Genomic DNA, 11,501 nt, shown 5'->3' on the forward strand with positions numbered 1-11,501 from the left:
GACCGTTCTCCGATTGGTCAAGCGAGCACTTGCTCTTCTGTCATTGGTCCATTGTGGACACGACGTAGCGGCAGTGCAAAAAAGAAACTGCGTTCATTGTGGCTCCAGAGTTCAGGGGCAAGTGCCTATTTCTCAAGAATCACGGAGCCAACATGGCGGCCGGACCGAGCCAGTTTCCCTCACCGTTTTATATGAAAACAACTGAAAAAGTAGGAGGGTAGCGTAGCAGCAACAACATCAGCGTCACATGATTCATAAAGCCAGGCTGCCCTGTTCCAATATGGTGGTCAGCTTGGCGGAACTGCGTCTGCCGTTGATCATATCGTTCCTGTGCGGGTTCGGAACCTGCAACCTTCAAGAAACGCAGGTTTACGGACTGCGCCTGGAGAATTTAAACGAGCGGGTGTACATGCGCGAGCGGGTCCTCGTAGCTCCGCACGGGACCACCTTCAAGCTCAGATTGTTTGGGTCTTACCTGTCCAATGAGACCTGGCCGTGGGTCGCGTTCGCCGCGGCTGGAGGCGGCTCGGGTGACCCGTGCGCGCTGGAGGAACGCCGCAACTCCTCTGTGTTCCGGGTGCGCGGAGCGTTCGCGTCGGATGACGAGCACAGCGGGATTATAGAAGTCCAGACCGAAGCTGCAGCATCCGATCCGGAGAATAAAGATGCAGAGCCTGTGCTCCATCATTTCTGCGTCTTAAAGAACCAGACATGGGGTTCTTTCGGGTCGGACAAGTTGATAATTAAGAACCCGGCTGTGCCATCAGATTCCATTCCATTATGGGCTCTGATTTTGGTGGTCGTGGTTCTGGGTTTGCTTTGCAGTGTGGTCAGATGTGTGAATCTGAGTTTGCTGTGGCTGGACCCACTGGAGCTGTATGTTCTGCACAGCTGCGGTTCAGAGGATGAAAAGCGGGCGGCCAAGCGCCTCAAGCCCATCCGGAGGAGAGGAAACGTTCTGGTTTGTTCGCTCTTGTTCATTTGTGCTTTGGGTCACTCGGTGCTCGGCGTCTTGTTGTACCATCTCTATGGGTCCATCGTGCCCGCTGTGTTCACCAGTGGCGTCCTCATATTCCTCCTGGCTGAGCTGGTTCCTCATATTGTATGTTCAGGTTATGGGTTCCAGATGGCACCGGGTTTGATATGGCTGGCCCAGATCTGTCTCATCCTGACGTGTCCACTTTCTTGTCCTCTCGGCCTCCTGCTGGACTTGATCCTGCACCGGGACGTGAGCACCGTCGGCATCCGTGAGAAAACCATGGAAATGATTCGGACTAGTGTGAACGATCCGTATAATGAGTTCGTCAAGGTGGAGTTCAGTAAAGGCGCTCTCAGGACCAAAACCGTGGAGGACATCCTGACCCCGCTGAAAGACTGCTTCATGCTGCCCTCCACGGCCGTGCTGGACTTCAACACCATGTCCGAGATCATGCAGAGCGGTTACACTCGCTTCCCGGTGTACGAGGAGGAGAGGTCCAACATCATCGAAATCCTGTACGTCAAAGACCTGGCGCTGGTTGACCCGGAGGACCGCACTCCCATGACCACCATCACCAAGTTCTACAACCATCCTCTGCATTTTGTTTTTAATGACACCAAGCTGGATGCAATGCTGGAGGAATTCAAAAAAGGCATGTCAAATCACATGCCTTCAAACAATGAGTATCGGTGTTTGACCGATATTTGATCAATTATCTGCCATTATTGCTATTGACCTGACAAGGCCAATATTGAATGCCTATAATATTTGGGGTATATTATTATTTTTGAAGTGTTTTCATAACTTGATAATCCTAAGAAGATGCCTTCAAACTATTTGTATCTGTTTATGACAGGCCGATATTGTGTTTTCATATTATTAATATTTAAACATTTACAATTTTATTATTAGTAGCAGTATTGCTACTGTAACTATTATTATTATTATTGTCAGAATAATTATTGCTGTTGGCCTGATTAGGCTAATAATGAATGTGTATAAATATTTGAGCTTTTATTTGCACTAAACATTTTTTAGAATGTATTATTTATAAAATATTAGCATTTATTAAAATATTAACATTAAAAATGCTATTAAAATTATAAAATATTTAGCAATAAGGATAATAATTCTAATTATCATTATTATTAATCTGTTAGAGTGTGTTATTAGCATTTTGATTGCATGATAATCCTAAACAGATGCCTTCAAACTAGTTAACAATGTTAAGCAATATTTGCACTGGTTTTGAATGCATATCAATATTTAATATTTTTATTTGTTTATTTCATTTATATTTTAATAATTGATATTTTTTCTAAATTCTTTATATTTTGATGTTATAATACCTGTAAAACAGTGTTTATATATCAGTGTTTATTACACATCTCTCTTTATTTCTTGATTCTGATTGGTTAATCACTGCATTTTTGTTTTGTCAAATATTTTTTGAAGATGAATGTTCACTGTATAATAAGAATTCTGTTTTTTGTTATTAATCATAGATTTAATAATGATGAATTATTGAATGCAGTTATTGAAACTTCTACTAAAGCATATGTTCTCTCTCTGTCTTCATAGGGAACTCGCACCTGGCCATCGTTCAGAAGGTGAATAATGAGGGCGAAGGAGATCCCTTCTACGAGGTTCTGGGTCTGGTCACGCTGGAGGACGTAATTGAGGAGATCATCAAATCTGAGATCCTGGACGAGTCTGACGGCTACAGTGAGCAGCTGCTTGATGTGTTTTTGAGCTGAACCCTGTCGCCGCATTTAAACTGATTTATAATGCGTTGTGTTTTTCCACAGTGGACATGAAGGTGAAGCGTCCGATGGCCCCGGTGGAGATTCCTCTGGAGCCGCGCAGCGTTCACGACGAGTTCTCCATCTTCAAACCTCCAGAGGGTGAACCAAAGATCCGCACCTCACCTCAACTATTGCTGGCCACCCACCGATTCCTGTCCCGAGGTCTGATTGCTTTCAAATCAACCGATAAGTCTGTGTGTTACAGTGATTTTACCATGGTTCCCACGGTCTTGGAAAAATTAGGCATGTTTTGTGAAGATTGTTTTTTTTTCAATAGTCAGTAATTCGTTCCCCCCATAAATCAATTTTTGTCATGCACAGGGCTCCGTTGCTATATAATAAAAGACCAATGTTAAAAAATGCATTTATTATTGATAATAATAATATTAATAATCACAAAACAATATCTCATTTATCATGAATTAAGACCATTCAAGCATTTTATACTTTTATTTGGCAAGGACTCATTTGATTGATCAAAAGTGACAGTGCAGACATTTATAACGTTACAAAAGATTCCTGAAAAAAATGCATCGCAATTTCCACAAAAATATGAAGCAGCACAACTGTTTTTAACACTGATAATAATAAGAAATGTTTCTTAAGCAGCGAATCAGCATATTAGAATGATTTCTGAAGGATCATGTGACACTGAAGACTGAAGAAGTAAAATTCAGCTTTGCATCACAGGAATAAATTACATTTTTGATAGGTTTAACAGTAATATTTAGGTACAGAAATACCACAGAAACAGAATAATCCATTTAACTTAAAAATAACACTGGTTAGTCTTTAATGTATTAATAAACATTAAAGGGATACTCCACCCCAAAATGAAAATTTTGTCATTAATCACTTACCCCCATGTCGTTCTAAACCCATAAAAGCTCCGTTCATCTTCGGAACACATTTTAAGATATTTTGGATGAAAACCGGGAGGCCTGTGACTGTCCCACAGACTGCCAAATAAATAACAGTGTCAAGGTCCATAAAAGGTATGAAAGTCATCGTCAGAATACTCCATGCGCCATCAGACGTGCAATCTTGGTTATATGAAGCAACAGGAACACCTTTTGTAAGCGAAGAAAACAAAAATAATGACTTTATTCAACAATTCCTTTGTCAACAGTCTCCTCTGTGTCTCTCCATATCACCCTATCCTTGTGGCGGGGATGATACAGAAGAGCATACGGTGATATGGAGAGACACAGAGGAGACTGTTGACAAAGGAATTGTTGAATAAAGTCTTTATTTTTGTTGCTGTCTCTTTAAGACCTCACGCACAGATCAAACTGTTACAAATAAGTTTTGTTTGCAGCTGTTTGTATGAACTTAATAGCCTGTATACCGGCAAAGTTTATTTTTTGTATATAGCCGTCTCACAGTCACAGAGCGCGCAAGTACTGAATTGAGCACTTGAATGTTTGAACTGTAAGACTAAAAAGCACGTGCAAATGAAACATTCCGTCATCTGTCGCTTGCGTCTTTCACGTTGAAATATTTGCGGGAATTTCCCGCGTTACAAGCGCAGAAACTGCGGGAATCAGTAGAATTATCCGCAATCCCTCGCCAAAATTCAAGCCCTGAATAAAGAGGTAAAGAAGTTTGTCTCAACAAGCCTCAACTTTTAAAGGACATCCCCTGTCTCTCGGATCAATGGCAGGATGATTTGTGCTGGTTAATGGAGGTGATTTCAAACCAGGCACCTCCTGCTCTGTTTCAGAGGTGGAACACTTCAGCCCGCAGCGCGTGTCAGAGAGAGTCCTGTTTCATCTGCTGCGGCACCCGAGCGTCAACCAAGAAGTGAAGTTTGACCCCGCGAACCGACTCAGTCCTGATCACTACCTGTACACGCGGAACCACCCTGTGGATTACTTCATTCTGCTGCTGCAGGTGCGACACGGTGTCTGACACGTGTGTGCATGTCAACACTTTATAAGCACTGGTGTAAATAACAGTGCTAATATACAATATACAATACCTGAACATGATATTATTACTAGTTGTAGAAGTATTGTAATGTTAAAATATGAACATTTAAAATAATATTTTAAGCATATTTCAATATTTGATCATTTAACATTGATAGTTTGATAATACTAAAAATAACCAAAAAATGAATTGTTTATTATTAATCTATCAGAATGTTTTGATAGTGTTTTGATAAATATGATATAGTTTCTTTATTATTAAAATATTAACATTTAAATATATGTAAAATATTTAAAATATTTGATCATTTAGCATTGTGAATTTAATAATAACTATTATTATTATTATTATTATTATTAATATTATTTTAACAATAAAAATCATATTTAAAATATAAAGAAATATTTAAACATTGCTAAGTATTTGTTAGTATTTTGATAATTATGATATTAGCAGTACTAGAAGTAGTATTTTTTATTTATTAAAATATAATCATAATAATAGATTTCAATATTTTATTATTTAATATTGCTAATTTAATATTAACTATTATTATTATTATTATTTTAACAATTAAAATTAAAACATAAATATTTATTCATTGATAAATATTTGTTAGTTGTGTTTTTGAAATATGATGTTAGTATTACTAGTACTGTAGTATTAGTATTATTGGTAGTATGTATTAAAATATCACCATTTCAAATATTTTTAAACATGTCAATATTTGATGACTTAACATTGATAATTTAATAATGACTTATTATTATTATTATCGTTATTATTATTTTAACAAAAAAATATATATTTAAAATATTTATAACATAAAATTGATTTAATTATTTGATATATAATATTGATATATATATATATATATATATATATATATATATATATATATATAAATATATATATATATATAATTCTAAAAATATCGAAATAAATATATCTGTATTTCATATTTATTGGAATATATATTTTGAATTATAAAATAAAATGTGTGTATTTCTTATAATTTTTTGTGATGTTTCAATCATATGTGTGTGTGTGTAGGGCCGTGTGGAGGTGGAGATCGGAAAAGAGGGTTTGAAGTTTGAGAACGGTGCGTTCACCTACTACGGCGTTTCAGCGCTCACAGCTCCCTCCTCAGGTTTGTCCCGTTAATATGTGATTTTATGGTAATCCCAGATCCAATCCAAATTCACCATTCTAATCAAAGTGTGACTCATGAATGTTGGCATAAAAATGCACGATAGTCAAAGACATTCCTGTCAGTTTTGGTTGTAAACTGTAGAGCAACAAAACAAAAACCAGCTGATATGATTCTGCAAGCCTTGTGTGTTTTGAAAGCAAAAGGACTATATGGGACTATTGTTTAGATGTTGAGTTTAAACTCTTGAGTTTTCTGACCTGACTGAAAGTCAAATGCTGCATGAAGTGATAAGTGTGCATCCAATGAGATTTCACTGTGGGCAGAGCTACCCAACGCAACACGACAAACATACAATCCAAACATATGGATGGAATCATTTTATGCGGTAGCAGAAAACTCAGATAAACATCTGAGGTAGTGATAAGATTTATCACTTGTTGTTTTATTGCGTAACGTCTGATTGGGATCACAGTGTTATTGCTGTGAATGTCAGCAGTCTGTGTGGTATATGGACTGTGATGATTGTTTGTGTGATCAGTCCACCAGTCTCCGGTGTCCACGCAGCGTCAGTCCCCCAGAGACCCCTTTGATCTGGGAGACGCCACCAGCCCGTCCAGCTACTGTCCCGACTACACAGTCCGAGCCCTCACAGACCTGCAGTTCATCAAGGTGAGCGCAGATCAACACACGCCGCTCTCGGCTCACTTAGCTTTGTAGTTATTCTTGTGGTGTTTTTGACTTGACTTTTCCAATTAGGGATGGGCGATATGGGCTTTAAAATGTATCATGATAAGTTCTCATATTTATTGCGATAACGATATCAATGACGATAATTTAGGGAATCCTGATTTTTTTTTTTAGAGAAAAGTATTATATTTCCTATTTTTACCCAAAATAGGGTGTGGTGAGCAGTACACACAACTGTTTAATTCATACTGGAAGCCGGAGGGCGCCCTTGCGCAGAAACTCCACATATGCACAGTAGAAGTAATGCTCCAGGAAATCACTAATATAGACAGAGGTATCCAGTGATCACTGTAGCTGAATAAAACACAGATAGAGAAATCTTGACTGAGGAAACCTGAAGACAAACATGCAATTGCACAAAATACATGGTCTGTGTTCTTCAAGCAATCTTGGGTATTTGTAAAGTGTATTCATAATGCAATGGTAATCGACATAGCCTTTATCACTGTATATAATTCTATAAAATAGTATGATTTCTGCCTTATTCTGATACGAAAGCACATCTGATCTCAAAAATAAGTTATTTCAAACACTCGAATATGTTATGAAGTTAATATGGAGAAAAAGCACGTCAATAAATAATATCTTTGTTGGACGACAGGTTTGTAAACGACTCATACACATGTAAAACTGTATTGCACACGTGCTACTGCAGTACATTTACTCAAGGCTCAGAGCGATTTTTGTCGCACTGTACAGTGTTATCCAAACCTGTTCCAGATTGTAGAAGGAGCTGCTCAATTTCATGTTCGCCTTCCTTCACATCACTCCACACAGTCGCACACAGAAATACGTCAACAACTAGATTTTATCATTATTATCGCGGGAAGACTAATTCTTATCCTGGGGAGAATTTTTACCGGTATATCACAAACGATAAGATATCTCCCATCCCTAGTTCCAATACGGATTTAGTTGTATTTGATCATGGATTATTGCTTATGAATCAAAATTGACTTTATTTTCTTATTGTGCATGATTCCTCAATGCATGTTTTTGTTGTTGTTGTTTTTAAAATAAAACTTACATAATATTATTTTACATAATTTAACATTTAAAAAGATACATTAAATATTATTATTATTATTACATTAAATATTTGTATATTTATTTTATTATTTTAGCATTCTATATATTTAAATATTTAGTAGTATTGTTATTATTCAACATTTTTTAAATATATTTAAATATTAATTTTTTAAATTATTGTAGCATTTAAAACATTTTATTATTATTATTATTATTATTATTATTATTATTATTATTATTATTATTTTAACATGTATTTTAAATATCTTTAAAAAAAATATTATTATACCAACATTTTAAAATATATTTACATTTTATTTAAAAAAAAATAATTATTTAAATATATTTTAAATATATATTAATATTTTATTATTATTATTTTATTATTGTTAATATCTTAACATTAAAATGATATTTAAACTACTTTAAAAAAATATATAAAATGATTTTTAGCAAATTGTATTTATTTATTATTTTAATAGATAAAAAGTTTATAGTTTTTTCGAGACCTATAATCAGTCAACAGTTTTATATTATATTTTATATTGTATTATTATTATTCAACATTTTTAAAATATATTTAAATATTTATTTATTTTAATTATTGTAGCATTTAAAATTTTTATTATTATTATTATTATTATTTTAACATGTATTTTAAATATCTTTAAATATTTATTATTATTATTTCAACATTTTAAAATATTTTTACATATCTATTTAAAAAATATATATTTAAATATATTTTATATATATATTAATATTTTACACATTTTATTATTATTTTATTATTGTTAATATCTTAACATTAAAATTATATTTAAACTACTTTAAAAATATATATATAAAATGATTTTTAGCAAATACTTTTTATTTTTTTAACAGATAAAAAGTTTATAGTTTTTTCGAGACCTAAAATCAAAGTCAGCAGTTTTATATTGTACTGTAATTTTTTTATTTGATTTATGCACTTGTAGTTAATTTCCCTCATGAAAGATTAAAGTGCACAGTGTTGTATGTTTGTCTTTTTTTGTGTGTGTGAATTTGTTTATGTTGTGTACATCTTTATTTTTCAACAAGATCTTAAATATTTTTTTTTTTTTTGAAAAATGATGGACTTTTTCGTCACACATCAGTAATGTACCTGTGTGACCTTCAGAAAAGTTCAGCTTTGTGTTTCTGCTGTTAAAATGGGGCCGTGTCCCACAGGTGACCCGTCTGCAGTACCTCAATGCCGTGATGGCATCGCGGGTGGCCCAGAGCCCCGACCCGCCTGAAATCAAGATCCTGCCCAACAGTCAAACCAAACTCCTGAACGAAAAAAACACCACTCAAGGTACGTCGCATGAACACACCGGCACACATGCATGACTCTTTTGATTTTGTGTATTTTCTTCTTCCTGTGTTCCTGTGTAACTGGCTTGCGTTGGAATGTTGTGGAGTCTAAACATGCAAGAACAGGTCGACCGGGAATGTCTATGAATCTGCATCGCTCTCTTCTGCTGAACTAAGACTGTGTTCTCTTTCTGTGTCTTTTTCTCTCCTTCCCTTCATTTTCTCCCTCTTTTTATCTCCATTAGACTTTCAGCTCCACTTTTCATTCTTTGACGCAATTGACAACTACTGTTAGTGTGCTTTGCATGAGGTAAATGCAAGTGATAAGCATGGTGTGTTACGTTAGAAACATGTCTCCCATCAGCACATCGGAGCATCACAGAGGGCCAGCAGGTGGTTGGTATGATACATCAGTGCATGTCACTGGTTACCTTTGAATGCATCACTGATGTGAGCTTAAGTCAGTGTTTTCTCACTCCTCATTTGTTAATGCCACTGTTTTCCAAAGTAACCCTCTTCTATATTAATGCTGTCTGTTGGCACCTCCACATTAATCTCTCAGACAGGATATAAATGCCCAGGTAGGTCTACCAAACTGCTAACTCTTACAAATGTTATATTTAATTTAATTTAATTTTGTATTTATTTATTTGTTTGTTTGATTGATAAATTATATCAAATAATATTTTGATGTAATAATATAATAGTCTGATATTCCAATATATGTATATCATCAGTATTTATTAATTTTTTTGTTTATTTATTTATTTTCATTCAAATAGTAAATGGGTGAATCTCACAAAAGGAGCATGTCCAGGTCATATTTCACCCAAAATTAAGAGATAATATTATGTGTGTTATACTGTCATTTTCATTACAGTAAAAACCAATTATATAAATATTAAAATTTTAAAATATGTATACATCATATTAGTATTGTTTGTGCCATCAAAAAAAAATACTTTACTGTATTTTTGTTTTTACCTCCAACCAGTAAATTGACTTCATTTCAGGAATGAGAATAAGATTGAAAATGAGAAAACAAAAATATATATATTCAAAAGGAAAAAATAATGCACTAATTACAATGGGCTTAATTGTCAACAAAAATAATGTTATATTATTTCTTATATATGTCTTTTGATTCTGGGTAAAATATGACCTGGACATGTTCCTAAACAGGTTGAAAGAAAGAAAGAGAGAGAGAGAGAGAGAGAGAGAAAGAAAGAAAGAAAGACTACCGATATCAATATTATATTAAAACTTAGTTTATAAAGTTTATTTTTGTAATTATTATACATGTATATGTGTATATATATATATATATATATTATTTTTTTTTTTTTTTTTTTTTTACTACAAAAATCTTAAACAGAAAAAAAAGTATTTTGTAGTTACTGGTCATAATATAATAATTATTACTATCAGCCAAAATCTCTAAATCAGTTCTTATCAGTACAGATTAGTTATTGAACTTTTGCTTATATACACACACACACACACACTGTATGTGTGAACTTTATGTGACTTTTAACCACACATCTACTGATAAGCTACTAATAATAACAAATTTCTGATGAAGTCGTAGTGATTCATTGGCCTCTTAATCCATCAACCATTTCAGTTTTAAATTTCATTTTGGACACTGTCCACAGAATGATGTCAGAACACGTTAGCAGGGAACGATGAATCAGTGTTTTTGACGGATGGTTTCATTCTGATTCCCCGTGCTCTGCAGGGGCCAGCAAGAGCCAGGAATCTAGGCCAGACGAGGAGCTTCACAGCCAGAGAGGAGCGTTTTGACCTTCTACCTGACCTTCCTGCAGAACTCACAAGGATTTTATTGTGACAGCTAATTTGTTTTTGTCATCTTAAGTGAATCTTTTAATCCTGGAATGCAGCGATTGAGCCAGATGGAGGACTGTTGAGGAAAAAACAAAAGACTTCTTCTTTCTGGTCAAACGGGATATGTTCACACTGTTCTGCTTATTCAGCCACTCCCTCTGATGTCACTTCCTCTGTGCTCTGTTTGAGCTCACTTGTTTCCTCAAGATGTGTGCGTGTGCACGTGCTACTAAATTAAATGGTGTGCCAAGATTTTACAATCTCTGTCGTATCATAAAAGCAGTATTCCAGCCCTGAATTGTCAAGCCCTAATGTGCCAAAATGGGTTCAAATAGCCATTTACTCACCCTCATGTCATTCCAAACACGTAATCTTGTTTTTTCCATTTAATAGTCATTGCAGCTGTCAGCCTCTCTGTGTGAAGGACAAAAAAGCAGAAACAAAGAAACAAATCTGATCACAAATATGATTTTAGACCTTTGGGGAAGTGCACGCTTAAAAATAAAGGTTTTGTATAGTGGTTCCACAGATGCCAATAAAGAAAATAAAGGTTCTTTATTGTTAACATCCATAGAATCTTTCCATTCCACAAAAGGTTCTTTCGAATTCTTTAAAATGTTCTTCGCACACTCTTAAAAATAAAGTTTCCAAAAAGGAATCATTCTGGGTTCCTTAA

The 11,501-nt window shown here is 34.7% G+C and overlaps 1 protein-coding gene across 4 annotated transcripts; it reads left to right on the forward strand.

The window, feature by feature from the left end:
- The first annotated feature begins 73 nt into the window (after nt 1-73).
- Nucleotides 74-11,077, forward strand: LOC109097441 (metal transporter CNNM3-like). 4 transcript variants are annotated; one of them, XM_042765470.1, is made up of 10 exons: nt 74-1,631; nt 2,561-2,704; nt 2,788-2,946; nt 4,508-4,677; nt 5,770-5,866; nt 6,408-6,538; nt 8,855-8,981; nt 9,226-9,290; nt 9,543-9,561; nt 10,719-10,854. In XM_042765470.1, exons 1-8 carry the CDS (start codon nt 248-250, stop codon nt 9,273-9,275), a joined length of 2,262 nt encoding a protein of 753 aa, XP_042621404.1. In that variant the 5' UTR covers nt 74-247; the 3' UTR covers nt 9,276-9,290; nt 9,543-9,561; nt 10,719-10,854. The 4 variants fall into 4 exon arrangements, 3 of the variants coding, with proteins under 3 accessions (XP_042621404.1, XP_042621405.1, XP_042621403.1); XR_006161017.1 differs by having other exon boundaries at nt 9,226-9,561; XM_042765471.1 differs by lacking the exon at nt 9,226-9,290 and having other exon boundaries at nt 75-1,631.
- The last annotated feature ends 424 nt before the right edge of the window (nt 11,078-11,501 follow it).

Source organism: Cyprinus carpio, chromosome A10 (genome assembly GCF_018340385.1).
Source record: "Cyprinus carpio isolate SPL01 chromosome A10, ASM1834038v1, whole genome shotgun sequence".
Lineage (NCBI taxonomy): Eukaryota > Metazoa > Chordata > Actinopteri > Cypriniformes > Cyprinidae > Cyprinus > Cyprinus carpio.